The 16234-nt window shown below is 42.9% G+C and overlaps 1 protein-coding gene across 1 annotated transcript in view; it reads right to left on the reverse strand.

Annotated features, from left to right (window-relative positions):
- Positions 1-6132: 6132 nt before the first annotated feature.
- The window catches only part of GOLGB1 (golgin B1), an 88679-nt gene continuing 78577 nt past the window's right edge, over positions 6133-16234 (reverse strand). The window contains exons 15-16 of the mRNA XM_082255274.1: positions 12416-12509; positions 6133-6521 (exon numbers count right to left, since the gene is read on the reverse strand). Coding sequence (XP_082111400.1) covers positions 6390-6521; positions 12416-12509 — 226 coding nt within the window. The 3' untranslated portion in view covers positions 6133-6389. The remainder of the gene's footprint in view (positions 6522-12415; positions 12510-16234) is intronic.

Below are 16234 nucleotides of genomic sequence, written 5' to 3' on the forward strand. Positions count from 1 at the left end.
CGCCAGGAAAGGAAAATTACGATAAGTGTTTGATACAATTTTTGTTTTCACCGTTTTATAAATATGTCCCATAGTAGACATTTGTAAATGCAAGGTAAAGCACCTTGACAAATGCAATTCAAAGCCAGTATACACTAGCTTATAGACTGACCAGATAGTTATAATAAAGGCACATCCAGCAACTTAGTGGTCAGTTTCTTATAATCACTACTCAGAGAATACATCACTATGTCCAGATGAGAAGCATCTAAGAATCTGCAATAAAGTTAGCGTATAGTTCACATGCACATATTTTTTCTTATATGGCATTTTAGGGATTTTTTATTTTTTTTATAAACATGTATTTGTTGACAAGGGCGAGTAATGTTTTTCAAGTTATAACATTTGTGATAAACTACAGTTAATTTTAACTTTAAAGATCTTCCTTTGTGTAAACCATTTTTAGTCATTTACCAGCAATGCTAGTTTCTTACACATGCAGATCATGTAAAAGTGGGCAAGGTTCCTTGAAGTACATGTTTATTTCAGGAAAGTGAGTTCATTATGTTATGCTTGTATATTGCAACACCTGTAGCTGGTTTCCTGAATTACACCAAAAGTCTCCAGAAACTTTAATAGTGATATTCTCCAGATCCAGATTTCAACACTTTTTAGGAGGGGCACAAAGAGCAGGGTGGTAAAGGTTATAGAAGGCACTGTGCTAGGTATACCTGAAAGATAATCCTGTTTCGAGCAAGCTCCATCCTTACGGATCTATTAATAAAAAAATCTCTGGGTTGATGTTTTAAGCATTTACATAGCAATCTCAAATAATTTCCGTAATTTGCCTTTTAGGTTTATTTCCTACGATCATCAACTCCATCTAGTGGCCAAATTGCAGTATTTCATGAAATACATTATCTCAATCATGAAAATGCTGCATTATGGCCACTGGCTGATGCAGGCGATCCTAGAAAATAAATGTAATAGGGTACATTCGCACAGGCATTTTGCCACTGTGTGAATTTCAGTGGCAGGAATCTAACAATCCCTGCTCCTGGGTTTGACAGCTGGAAATTAGCAGAGCTTTTGCTCATTTACTAAGCTCTGGAGCAACTGCTCTTGCAGAGTAGAATTGCACTTTGCCAAGTGCACAGTGTATTTGCCTTTAGTAAATCAACCCCTATGCGTCCAAAGGCAGTGTATAGTAAGCAAGGCCCAAAATTCTTTATATTCATGAAAATGTACAGCATTAGTTGGAACTAAAAAAAGTTTGACAAACAATCTAGTTTATTAAAAAAAATACTTTTATTTGTAATTAAAATGTATATCAACATTGCCCTGTCATCACAGAGGTAATCAGAAGCCTGGTGTGTTACAGTTTCTAATCATGAGACAGAAGACAAGTGTCCCTTAGATAATGGAATGAAAATACAAATGCATACACTTTGGCTTATTTATAAAAAAAAAAAAATGGAGAAAAAGAGGAGAGTGATTTCCTACAAGAGTCAGGTTGATCGTTTTATAATGCAGAATTAAAAATGAGCCCAATTAAACCCAAATGATTGGTTCTTATAAGGAAAAATTACCAACTGCTTGTGTTTTTGTTTATAAATCAACTCCACAGATACATACGTTTGATATGCGAGTGTATATATATATATATATATATTTATTTATTTGAATTATAGGTGAACAACCTCTTCCTGGCATGGTGTAAAAGCTGCTACACCATGCTTTCTTGACATACATTCCCACTAGACTGCATCTATCTGGTGCTGCCTTGGCCCTTCAATAATGCCTGAGCTGAGACAGACAGGATATCTGCCCAAATACAACACCATGGGTCCATTTTGCGCCCCCCCCCACCCCCCCTGCCAACTACATCTGTACATCTCTGTGGGTTATGATGGCTGTCAGTCCTATAGCTATAGACAATGTAGTGCTTACAAGGCAAATGGGTTTTCAGGATATCCTGGTATGCCTTATCCTTTGTGAATATAGACTGAGGCAAAAAAGGCTCAACCCACAAAGCTTTACCCCAAGGATAAGAAGCTTTATTTGAGCCATGTGTCTAAATTTTACATCTAACTGGACTCAGCTGAAAAGAACTGTCAATTTTATTTTTTTTCAAAGATCCTTATCCTGGTGTGCCGTCTTTGCGAATGTAGCCTAATGCCTAAAATATACTATTTTATAGATATTATGAATTACAGTCATAACAACATCTAGTGAAAGAGTGCTAAAAAAGTTTTTTTCTTCAAGAAGGCTCTCATTCGAAAGCTAGTACAGTGATACCTTGGTTTGAGAGTATAATTAGTTCCAGCAGCTTGCTTGTAATCCAAAACACTTGTATATTAAAGCAAGTTTTCCCATAAGAAAGCATTGAAACTCAGATGATTCATTCCACAAGCATTTAATGGTATAAATAAAGATATGCTGTTATTATATATAAAGTACATTACTGTACAGTATAAGTATGCCATCTCCTCTGTTAAATAACATTATGTGTCCCTGTGTCCGTAATGTATATAACAGATGCCGATTTATACTGTATTAGAGCGTGTCTGGCACTGTGTGACTCCTCAACCCTCTGCTTCTCTCCTCCCCTCCTCCTCAGATGACGTCAGCAGGAGTGATCGGCCCCTCCCGCCGGGGAGAGCAGAGAGACGAGGCGAGAGAAAGACAGAGGGACAAGGAGTCATATACAGTAAGTGCAGGGAGACACACTGAAACAGTATAAATCGGCATCTTTATAATACAGTACAAGCACTGGGACACATAATGGTATGTAACAGAGGGCATTAACAGAGGAAATGGCATGCTTATACTGTACTAAACTGCTCGTATATCAAGACGGTGCTCGTATATCAAGACAGATTTTTAAAAAAAATGTTGCTCGTCTTTCAAAACGCTCGTAAACAAAGTTACTCGCAAACCAAGGTTTCACTGTAATTACCTTTTGGAATCAGGGTAATAAGGAGTCTAGTTCAGCAAAATAGTGCAAAACCTAGAATTTTAGGATGCAGATTCATCAAAAGAGGTAATGGCAGACATTACCTAAAATCCCCTCTGTTAACTTAACTGCTTATTTCAATGTGTCAGACCTGGTATTCAAATCCGTGTTATAGATGTCAGTGTAATTTTGCAATGCTGTTGCCTTTTTACTATATCCTCCCATCATTTTGTTGGTTTAATTTAAATCTTTTCTAACAAGACTGGGGGGAAAATGTGTGACAGCTTTCAAAGAATGTTCACCATGGAATGTGCTTTCATCACATAGATAAACTGGGGAATCATACTGAAGTGGTTTAAAAAAGGTAATCATTCACAAACACTCAGATGATAACACTGATTACTTGGCAAACAGAAATAATCACTTAAACAAGATGTAGAATTAATAGAATAATTAACAATGAGACAATTTCTCTCAGTACATCAGGAAACAAGACCAGGCACAATATTTACTGTATATATATTATATACATATATATACACACACTACATAATCTCACACGTTGGAGGAGATCGTGGTGTGCAAAGCATGGTGCACAGTAAACAATCTCTAACACCTTCACTTCACTATCTGTGCAATATCCCTTCTCTTGTGGGTCAGTCCTACCTGATAGTTTTCGGATTTTTACAGCATAAATAAAATTACTTTATAATAAAAGCTACTGAATCACTTAAAAGGAACCAAAACAAAAACTCACATCAACAGACATTAAGTATTTACACGGAACCTATTAGGAGAGAAATATGGGAAATGCCATTGCTAGCTGGTTTTTACAAGATACAAGCTCCAGGGCAGTTATCCAGTCCTGCTTTTATCACCCCTACCCTGTGACACAGAACTTGTATGCATGCAATGAAGTCTAGACTTTCATCCTGGATACTGGTTCTGGCTGACTCATCAGGCAGGGATGCAAAGAGAATGTAACTTTAAAAAATAAGTTGGCTAAGGGGGTGCGCTCAAATCTCTTCTCCAACAGGTTCTCTTTAAATTCGAACTCTAAATTTTAGTGAACTTTAAAGCGGAGTTCCACTCAAAAGTGGAATTCCGTTTAAAGGCCTCCTGACCCCCTGACATGCCACATTTGGCATGTCATTTTTTGGGGAGAGGGGGTAGTGGGTACCTACTATTGAAAGATACCTGCTCCCACTTCCGCTCGGGCTGCCTAGGCCGCTCAAGCAGAAGTTCTCCTCTCCCCCTCCCTCCCTAAACTCTTCTGGGACACGTCACAGGTCCCAGAAGATTTCCCGTCCACTCAAGACGTGCAGCGCAACTCGCGCATGCACAGTGCGCACCCAGCTGTGAAGATGCAAGCGGTCACCGCCGGGTGCCCACATTAGTGATGCCGGCGTCGCGGGGAGAAGCGGGAGAGAACTGAGGCTCCCGCCGGCCGCATCGCTGGACCGTGGGACAGATGAGTGTGTGTCTATTAAAAGTCCAGTGGAACTCCGCTTTAAAAAGATTTTTTGGACCAAGCTGGTTCAGACAAACAATTTTTTTTCGCGAATGCGTGCAGTGGGTGTCAGTGCTGTATGCAGCCTTTAGCATACAGCACTGTGTTCCGGCAGTGGAACAGTATGACTGAATACAAAGCTTCCTCTGATTGCCTGACGTGGACATCATTTACCCGTCCGCAGTCAATGAGAGGAAGCCTTATATTCATTCAGAAAATACAAAGCTTCCTATTAATGGCTGAGCAGCACTCAGCCCCATTCGATTTTGTCTATTTCCCCGTCTTACTGCCAAAACACATTGCTGTATGCTGAGGCTACATAAAGTTCATACAGCACTGACAGCTGCTGCGTTTGTTAGTGAAGGAAATTGTTTTTTTCCCAAACAAGCTGGTCCTAACAAACAATTTAAAGTTCAATAAAACATGGAGTTAGGCTTGAGACACTTTACTCTCGTCAGTGAAGGTCTTAGTTGTTATGAGTTTTTATTTGGATAATTTCCTAGAGTCATTAGGTACAGAAATCTGGAGCTTTGTCCCATACAGTATTTCTTTAGTTCCCCCCATTTGAAAATTAGGCCTGTCGTCTATAGATCTAAAGCTGACTATATACAGTATACAAATCTAATTGCACTACAACTATGCAGTGCTAGGCCCTACCTGATTTCATACATATTGACATTTCTTAGGTTTGTCCTCATATTACAAAGTATGTTTTTATACAGAGATTTTACAATCCAATTGTATAGGGCAGAGCCAGTTTTAGGCTCCCTAAAAGGTAATAATAGCCAATCACACATTTACTGGGCTTTGTCATCCATATGCTTCTGTAGATTCCTGATGCAGAAAGTCATGATGATATGAGAACATTCTGTGCAAATTACACAAATGCAAAAAAACAAGAAAAAAAACCCAACAGCATTTATAGGAAAACATACAGGAATGAAATATTACAAATGCACACAAACAATACCGTGCATTAGCAATAATAAATACAACCTCTTAGTCAATAGGCTCTTTTAGAAAGAGAAAACAGTAACTGGTAATATATAAATATGCAACATTCTTATTGAACAGATTATTTACAGGTTTACACAACCTCTCCCTCCCAGATTAGCACAATCAAAGTGATGATATAACATTTCTATAGAATAAACATTATTTCCGAGATCATAGAGAGAACTAAACCAGCCTAAAGCCCCGTACACACGATCAGATTATCGAAAGATCTGTCGTCAGTTTTTTGTGGCATGCTAGTCTGATGTGGAAAGTGAAGAGGTTTTTTTCATACGAATTTTCCCGTACGACAGAATTCTACTTCAGAAGTGATGTCATGTGTTGGATTGCTTTGTATGTGTTCTTTCGTCTCTGAGCTTGCCTAGTCTTGCTCTTAAGATTTTTTTCCGTCGAAATCTGTACTAATGAGACGAAAATCGGACGTTGTATTACAGACAACAAAAATTTTATAGCCTGCACATCAGGATTTTGTCAGCCGAAAAGTCGGAGTCGGCTGTTGAAAGCACCATACTAACAATCCGAAAATCGGCAGATCGGTCGTCGGACGAAATTTCCCTACAGATTTTCTTATCGTGTGTACGGGCCTTAAGAGTTGTGGAAAAGGCAACAAAGGTGAACTGGGCCAGATGTCTATGCTTGCCAGCAGTCAAAGGAGTTGAAAATCTTTTCAAGGCATGCTGAATTTTTAGAAAGCGGTGTCATAGAAAGCTGTGTGTTGCATCCAGTGATGCTGCCGACATCATTCTTCAGAATATATAGTGCTGTAGCCCTGAGTACAAGATATGATGCTGTACCACACTTTCTGTGAAGACACAACTAAGATAAGAATAGTAATCTCTTGGTGCCAGTCAACTCTATTTCCCAACTATATTCAGCATGAAGAGAGGAATGGTGCTCTTTAACTCCAATGTCATCCAAAAGCATATGTTCTTACAGATGCCCAGTTAAGCACAAGAATAGTAGTGCATGAATAAGTAATAGATACAATGAAGCCAGCAGAGGGGTTTTGGTGCGAGAGCAGAACACAAGTCGCAGTAGTCTTTTCAGCGATGAGCTTCTTGCCTGAAACGAAAAATGCCACACAATGATTACAAGATTCCTGGGCACCTGTATGTTCGGGAGCTAAAGACAATTTTTATAGTGAGACAATGAAAGGTTTTAGGATCATTTGAGACAAAGGAATTTACACCAAGAATCAGGATTGGCCTTATGCAATATAATATAATTCTATATATTTATGAAAGATTCACATTTGCTTCCTTTTTTTTATTTGAGACAGAAATGTCAGTGATCTGTAGTTGCATCTGCCTGACACTATCTCCCAACTCATCATAGTGCATAAGTGTCTTAAAGGATAAATTCACCTTTCTGAACATGTTACACCTATATTTAGGGTGTAACATGTAACATGTTCAGCATCAGACCCCTCTCCCCCCTCCTTGTGGCTGTGAGCCGGGGATCTTCTTCCTGAACTCCTTGTCACAATTCAAAGAAAGCGTGGCTGTGAAGGGCTCAACCCACATGGCTGCATCATTGATTTACAGATCTCTGTGAATCAATGAGCTACAAGTACCAACAGCCTTGGCAGCTATCTGCTTGTAGTTCTCAATGAAATACTATGGCGCTGTTGAGTGCTGTGGTAGTTCATTGATTATTCCTGTCAGTGTAAAACTGCCTGCCCGTACGATTTACAGGCAGACAACTAACACTGTCACAGTCTGCAGGAGTCCTGCATGGCATCAGTGATCTGCTGATCGCTGGTGAAATGCTTTCCAGGCTCCTACAACAAAAGTAACGTAAATGCACATTTTTTCACCTGCAACGAAATGGTGAACTTATCTTATTTAACATAACCTCTTAGTTGTCTACTTTGTTTTTAAAATAGAATTCCAGCCTAACACTGAGTATACTTAAAATGTCCTCTCCCCTCTCTAGTTACCTAACCTGTGTAAAAAAGAGGAGCATCCTTTACTTTTTTTTTTAGTCATCTCTGGTCTGGTCAGGGGATCCTCTGTGTCAGTAAGCAGTTGCTGCAGGGGAGAGGAGGGAGCACTCAACAGCTGGGAATTCCATGAGCTGTGACAGCACTCATAGGCTCCCATATCAAAACCGTTGTCAGGACTCACTCCTCTCCCCTGCAGCTGCCACCCACAGACACAGTTATTTTCAGTTTCCAGGGGGAACCTACAGGTCAGATGTGTCTCTTTGCTTGCCTTTATCCAGCCCTTGGGGGACTATTTCTTTTAGTGATATGAGCAAAGTGTGCTCATGTTGAATGCTCCCAAAGGTGCCACATCCCAAATGATTAGCAAAAAGACAAATTCCCCTATCGGTGGGACTTTGTAGGCACTCGATTATTGCATATACACAAATTAAGTTTTACAAATAATATTTATTGAAAAAATTGTTACAAAAGTTAAAAAATGGCAAGCTTTGTATAATACATCACATTAACAGACGGATAGTGACCACATGGCCCCAGGGTAATGATCCGACGCGTTTCGGAGTGTCAGTGATTACTCCTTCCTCAGGGGTGCCCTTGGAAAGTGGTATATTCCACTGTAGTGATTTCAAACAATTAGCCTGCCTGCAAATGTTAAAAACAAGTAATCAGCGTGCTTCAACCGAACATCAGGAATGCCGTTTGGAAATAGTAGAGAGGGTTCTGAAGTTTAGACACAGTCTCAGATGCAAAATTTCAGTATTGTGTGCTGACCAGCCTCTATATGGGCTGGGTAGGGACAGCTGAAACCCAAAAAGATGGCAATCCTTCTATGTGTCCAGCCTCCACAAAGACATGGAACCGTCAGCTCCCTGTGTTCCCGGCAAATGAGCACAGGGATGAGTTCGGTTGAAGCACGCTGATTACTTGTTTTTAACATTTGCGGGCAGGCTAATTGTTTGAAATCACTACAGTGGAATATACCACTTTCCAAGGTCACCCCTGAGGAAGGAGTAATCACTGACACCCTGGGGCCATGTGGTCACTATCCGTCTGTTAATGTGATGTATTATACAAAGCTTGCCATTTTTTAACTTTTGTAACAATTTTTTCAATAAATATTATTTGTAAAACTTAATTTGTGTATATGCAATAATCGAGTGCCTACAAAGTCCCACCAATAGGGGAATTTGTCTTTTTTTTTTAGTGATATGAGGCACTATTCCAACAAAGATGGAGCACTAGTCCTGCTACTGACATCAACAATAAGGTAATATTTGTCCCACCGACTCCAGAAATGGGGAACTAATTCTCCCACTGACACCAATGATGGGGCACTATTCCTCCCACTGACACCAATAATGGGGCACTATTCCTCCCACTGACACCAATGATGGGGCACTATTCCTCCCACTGACACCAATGATGGGACACTATTCCTTCCACTGACACCAATGATGGGACACTATTCCTTCCACTGACACCAATGATGGGACACTATTCCTCCCACTGGCACCAATGATGGGACACTATTCCTCCACTGACACCAATGATGTAATTTTTTTACTCTCACTTACCACCAAGCCTAGGATATTGTTTACTCCCACTGAAGCCAGGGCAGTTTGAAGGGCAGTAAACTGGCCCTTTGTTTCAAAAGATTGCAGACCCCTAGTATATTGTAAAGCTACATTGGTCCAATATGGGTCAATGTCACCATGTCAAAATGTCCATACCTGGAATTTTTCTTTAACCACTTGCCGACCGCCTGCAGTATATTTGCTGCGGCAGTCAGCCGCTCCTGGGCAAACCGATGTAGTACTACGTCGCTCGCCCAGGAGCCTGTATGGGGCAAGCGCGTGCTCCCGCCCCCGCTCGTTCACGGGCATCAACGCGCGTGTGACCGGCGGCTCCGATGTCTGCCGGCCACTCGCGATCTCGCTCAGGAGAGGGAGAAAAGCAGACGGCTGATGTAAACACAGCCGTCTGTCATTCTCCCTTAGATCATGACAGAGGCTATGCGATCCTAGGAGCTCTGTAGGATCGTATGTCTCTGTTATGATCTAACAAGCCACGCCCCTTGACAGTTAGAATCACGCCCCTAGGGATACATTTAACCCGTTGATCACCAATAAAGTTAACCCCTTCCCTGCCAGTGTCATTTTTACAGTAACAGTGCATATTTATAGCACCGATTACTGTAGTAATGTCACTGGTACCCCCAAAAGTGTCAAAAATGTCAGTCAAGGGTCCGATCTGTCCGCCGCAATGTCGCAGTCCCGCAAAAAAAAAAAAAAACCACCGCCATTACAAGTTAAAAAAAAAAAAAACAATAAAAATGACATAAATCTTTCCCCTGGTTAGTAAAACGCAATAACTTTTGCGCAAACCAATCAAAATACGCTTATTGCTATTTTTTTTGTTACCAAAAGTATGTAGCAGAAAACAAATTGGCCTAAAATGTTAAAAAAATGGATTTTTGTAAGATCTTACTGTAAAATCCTTTTCTCTGTCGCTCATTGACAGACGTAGTCCTCTTGATTAATATCAAATTGGGTTATACTGCCCTCTACAGGAGTAGGACTAGGCAGAAGGAAAACGTTCTGGCTCCACCTTAGGGGCAGTCCCAGAGGGTATATCCTCTTCCTGTCTGCTACAGGAAATCAGTTCTGTCACAAAGTGTCAGAGAATTTAACCCAACCCAACTCAATGATAGAGGGGCGGGTACTACGTCTGGCAATGAGCTAAGAGAAAAGGATTTTACGGTAAGATCTTACAAAAATCCATTTTTCTCTGTCGCTCATTGACAGACATAGTCCTCTTGATTAATATCAAATTGGGAAGTCCCAAAGCAGTGCCACAAATGAGGGGTGGGAACAGAATCAAAATCCAGAAGGCCCAACCGGAGCCAACCAGAAGTATCAAGGGACTCATCGAGCAAACAGATGAGACCTACCCAACAAACCCTTGAGGTAGACCAACAGTCTCCTCAAACAGCGGCCTGCAGGAACCTTGCGGCCAAAAGAGGCATCCAACGATGCCAGCACATCAACCTTATACAATTTTGTAAAGGTATGAACCGACGACCAAGTAGTCGCCTTAAAAACCTGAACCACTGACGCCCGATGGCGGAAGGCCCAGAAAGCACTAAGCACCCGAGTAGAGTGCGCCTTAACAGGGAACGGGGGATCCCGACCCTTAAATAGAATAAGCCTATACCACCGTCTGTCTGATCCATCTAGAGAATCCGTCTTACGAAATGACTAGACAGAAAAAAACTGATTTCCTGTAGCAGACAGGAAGAGGATATACCCTCTGGGACTGCCCCTAAGGTGGAGCCAGAACGTTTTCCTTCTGCCTAGTCCTACTCCTGTAGAGGGCAGTATAACCCAATTTGATATTAATCAAGAGGACTACGTCTGTCAATGAGCGACAGAGAAATTTAGATTTTTAAATTTTTTTGGGGAATTTCATATAAAAAATGTGAAAAATATTGTTATTTTTTCAAAATTGTCGCTCTTTTTTTGTTTATAGCGCAAAAAATAAAAAAAATCGCACAGGTGATCAAATACCACCAAAAGAAAGCTCTGTTTGTGGGAAAAAAGTCGCGCAGTGCTGAATCGCAAAATAGGGCCTGGTCTTTGAGCAGCCAAATCCTCCAGGGCTTAAGTGGTTAACCACTTGCCGAACAGCCGCTGTAGTTATACTGCGGCAGGTCGGCTCTGTTATGCGAAAAGACGTATATGTACGTCGCTTCATGTAGCAGTTAGTGTATGCGTGCGCACGCGCCGATTGCCTAGAGAGGGAGACAATCAGAGGGTCCAGTGGCCACGATGTCCGCCAGGCACCCGCGATCGCTCCCCATGGAGAGAGAATGGTGGTCTGATGAACACAGGGATCCTGTGTTCCTCCTATTTAGGAACACCGGTCTCTGTGTTCATCCAGTGAGCCCATCACCCACACAGTTAAAAAGCATCTCATAGGCACACATTTAACCCTTTGATCGCACCCTGGTGTTATCCCCTTCCTTGCCAGTGTCATTAGTACAGTAACAGTGCATATTTGTAGCACTGATTACTATAGTAATGTCACTGGTCCCCCCCCCAAAAGTGTCAGTTAGGTGTCCGATCTGTCCACCACAATGTCGCAGTCCCGCTAAAAATCGCTGATCGATGCCATTACTAGTAAAAAAAAAAAAGACAAATCTTTCCCTAGTTTGCAGACGCGATAACCTTTGCACAAACCAATCAATATACATTTATTGGAATTTTTTTAACAAAAATATGTAACAGAATACATATTGGCCTAAAATGATAAATAGTTTTCATTTTTAAATTTTTTTTTTTTTTATTAGGTATTTTTTATAGCAGAAAGTAAAAAATATAGGTATTTTTTTTCAGAATTGTCGCTCTTTGTTTATAGCGCAAAAAAAAAAAAAAATTGTAGAGGTGATCAAATACCACAAAAAGAAAGCTCTATTTGTGGGAAAAAAAGGGCATCAATTTTATTTGGGTACAGCATCGCACGTCCGTGCAATTGTTAGTTGAAAGAACGCAGTGCCGTATCGCAAAAAAAATGGCCTGGTCATTAAGGGGGCAAAACCTTCCGGTCCTTAGCTGGTTAAAGAAAATCTGTGCAGGTATAAAATATGTCCATTTTTGCTTACTTAGTTTCTTGCTTTGCTACCAAGTAAGTCAATAACCCCTGAACTAGTATAAGGGACTGGAAATTGGTCTTGACTGGCTACATTGCTCAGGTCAGTGATTCACTTGTTAGGGAAGTCTGGATTAGCATGAAGCCCCAGAGAACGCAAAATTATGGGAAAAAAAGCAAATGTGGCATTTCTCATGTATCTATCCTCACAGGTTCCCTTTAACAATGCTATATTGTTTGACATATCTGTTCTAGGTCAACAACAAAGTAATTAAACCATTCAGCCAGCCAAATGGAATATTTTCAGATGGAGAAAAAAAACTTATCTGGGCAAGCTGTTTAAAAGTAAATTTGGCTTGTTCACCTTAACATTTGGTACATCATGTGGCTCCACTAGCAATGACAACTCATGTGGTGCAGCAGGTTCCTCATTGACTGACCAATCCTGAGAACCCAATCTACATAGGAAAAACAAAAACATGTTATTCCCCTAAATTAACTACATTTAGCTCATTGCAAACCACGACAGCAAAAAAAAACACACACACAAACATTGATATATACACACACAAAAATTATATATGTACAGTAGCTCACAAAAGTGAGTACACCTCTAAGTGAACATGTCCAAATTGGGCCCAATTTTCCCTCCCCAGTGTGTGAATGGGGAACAGGTGTGTTGAATTTGATGTTATCGCTCTCACTCTCCCATACTGGTCACTGGAGGTTCAACATAGCACCTCATGGCAAAGAACTCTGAGGATCTGAAAAAAAAAAAAAATGTTGCTCTACATAAAGATGGCCTAGGCTATAAGAAGATTGGCAAGACCCTTAAACTAAGCTGCAGCACGGTGGCCAAGACCATACAGCGGTTTGACAGGACAAGTTCCACTCAGAACAGGCCTCACCATGGTCGACCAAAGAAGTTGAGTGCACGTGCTCAGCGTCATATCCAGAGGTTGTAATTGGGAAATAGATGTATGAGTGCTGCCAGCATTGCTGCAGAGATTGAAGGGGTGGGGAGTCAGCCTGTCAGTGCTCAGACCATACGCCGAATACTGCATCAAATGGTTATGCATGGCTGTTGTCCCAGAAAGAAGCATCTTCTAAAGATGATACACAATAAAGCCCCTCAAACAGTATTTTGAAGACATCCAGACTAAGGACACGGATAACTGGAACCATGTCCTATAGTCTGATGAGACCGAGATAAACTTATTTGGTCCAGATGGTGTCAAGCGTGTGTGGCGGCAACCAGGTGTGGAGTACAAAGACAAGTGTGTGTCTTGCCTACAGTCAAGCATGGTGGTGGGAGTGTCTTGATCTGGTGCTGCATGAGTGCTGCCGGCACTGGGGAGCTACAGTTCATTGAGGGAACCATAAATGTCAACATGTACTGTGACATACTGAAGCAGAGCATGATCCCCCTCCCTTTGGAGACTGGTCCGCAGGGCAATATTCCAACATGATAAAGGCTCCAACATCCACCAGCTCTGTGCTGTCGTCATGGAGGAGTGGAAGAGGACTCCAGTGGCAACCTGTGAAGCTCTGGTGAACTCCATGCCCAAGAGGGTTAAGGCAGTGTTGGAAAATAATGTTGGTCACACAAAATATTGACACTTTGGACCCAATTTGGACATTTTCACTTAGGGGTGTACTCCCTTTTGTTGCTAGCGGTGTACACATTAATGGCTGTGAGGGGTGTACTCACTTTTGTGAGATATTGTACACTCAATGGCCACTTTTTTAGGTACACCTGTTCAATTGCTTGTTAACACAAATTGCTAATTAGCCAATCACATGGCAGCAACTCAATGCATTTAGGCATCTAGACGTGGTGAAGAGGACTTGCCGAAGTTCAAACCGAGCATCAGAATGGGGAAAAAACTGAATTTTTGTAAAATCTTACCTGTAAAATTCCTTTCTCTGAGTCCTCCGACAGTCGCCGCCTCTCCATATTCGTCACTATGGGGTTATTGACCTTTGCTCGGTAGGAGTAGCTAGGCAACAGAATATGTCAATATTAAAGCTTTTAGCATATCCCACCCCCAGGGGGTGGTCCCCTCAGTCAATACCCTCCTGCTTCCTGTATCTATACCTCAGTTTCAGTAGAATAGCAGTAGAGTACATAAACAAACCCCAAAAGAGGGGCGGGGGCGGCGACTGTCGGAGGACTCAGAGAAAGGAATTTTACAGGTAAGATTTTACAAAAATTCAGTTTTCTCTTACGTCCTCCGACAGTCGCCGCCTCTCCATATTCGTCACTATGGGGACGTCCCAAAGCAGTGCAAAAACATGAGGGGTGGGAAACGCAGCCGCGCCCAAGGCAACGCAGGACCCACATCAGAGAAAGGAACCTTACCAAAGGAAGGAAACCAACTGGGCAACATGAAAATAAAGTTTTGCTCAACAGGAGCAACAACCCAGGAAGAACAAATAACCTAGGGATAAAAAACATCCCAAACAGCCAAGGGCCCAAAAAAACAAGGGACCCTAAGGTACTGCCGCACTAAGAACCTTGCGGCCAAAGGAAGCATCTGCCGATGCCTGAACATCCACTTTGTAGAACTTTGAGAAGGTGTGAACGGACGACCAAGTCGCCGCCTTACACACCTGGGCCACAGAAGCCCGATGATGACAGGCCCAAGACGTACTCAGAGATCTCGTAGAGTGCGCCTTCACAGGCATAGGGGGAACTTTTCCCTTCAAAGCATACGCCTGTTCAATGGTCTGTCTGATCCATTTGGCGACGGTAGAAGCCGACGCCGCCAAGCCCTTCCGAGGCCCCTCAGGAAGGACAAAGAGGGAATCCGTCTTGCGAAAAGACTTAGTCGCCGATAGGTAAACCCTGATCGCCCGAACAACATCCAAGGAATGTAAGGCCACCTCCTTCGGATGCTTAGGCTTTGCGCAAAGTGAAGGCAAGACAATGTCCTCATTGAGGTGAAACTCCGAGATCCTTTTCGGAAGAAAAGAAGGATTAGGTCCCAAGACCACCTTAACCAAGTGGAGCACCAGATATGGAGACCTGCAGGACAAAGCTGCCAGCTCCGATACTCTGCGAGCCGAAGTGATCGCCACCAAAAAGGCGACCTTCTTGGACAACAGAGGCAACGAGATCTCCCTGATCTTTTCAAAAGGAGCATGTTGTAACACGGACAGAACGAGGTTCAAGTCCCACGGAGGCAAAGGTCCCCTCCGAGGAGGGACCAGGTGTCGCACCCCTTGAACAAAAGTGCCAACCAGAGAATTAGACGCCACAGGGCTTGAAAAAGAACGGCCATCGCAGAAATCTGACCCTTAATCGTGGCCAACGCCAAACGCTGGTCCACACCCGCTTGAAGGAAAGACAACACCCTAGACACCGAGTATGAGTGAGGGGAAAACCCCCTGGACTCACACCAGGCAAAATAGGCCTTCCAAGTACGGTAGTATATCTTCCCCCGAAGAGGCCTTTCTAGCATTGATCAAAGTATGAATGACCTCCGGGGAGAGACCACTATTCTTCAGGACCTCGGTTTCAACAGCCAGGCCGTCAAAGCCAGCGACTGTAAAGCAGGATGGAATATCGGTCCTTGAGACAGAAGGTCTTCTCGAAGAGGCAGACGCCACGGAGCGTCGCCTGCCAGATTCACGAGGTCTGCGTACCAAGACCGGAGGGGCCAGTCCGGCGCCACCAGAATCACCGTTTTTGGTTCCGAGGACAGCCTGCGAAGGAACCGGGATAGCAACTGAATTGGTGGGAATGCATACATCAGTCGATACTGATGCCACGGAGCCACTAACGCGTCTGACGCGTCTGCCCGAGGATCGCGCGTCCTTGCCACGAACCTTCCCACCTTGTTGTTCAGACGAGACGCGAACAGGTCCACATCCGGAAGATCCCACTTCGCGCACAACATCTGGAAGACATCCGGGTGGAGCGACCATTCCCCCTGGTCCAGAGTCTGGCGGCTCAGATAATCCGCCTGCCAGTTCTCCACCCCCGGAATGTGAACTGCCGTTATCGCCGGGACGTGCGTCTCGGCCCAAGACAGAAAGTCGGCTACTTCCCGAGCCGCTCGGGCACTCCTGGTGCCCCCTTGGTGGTTGATGTAGGCCACCGCTGTGGCATTGTCCGTCTGCACCCGAACCGGACGGCCCTGAAGCTTGTCCATCCAACGTCGAAGGCAGAGATTTATCG

This window comes from Pelophylax lessonae (assembly GCF_965119305.1).
Source record: "Pelophylax lessonae genome assembly, chromosome: 4".
Classification (NCBI taxonomy): domain Eukaryota; kingdom Metazoa; phylum Chordata; class Amphibia; order Anura; family Ranidae; genus Pelophylax; species Pelophylax lessonae.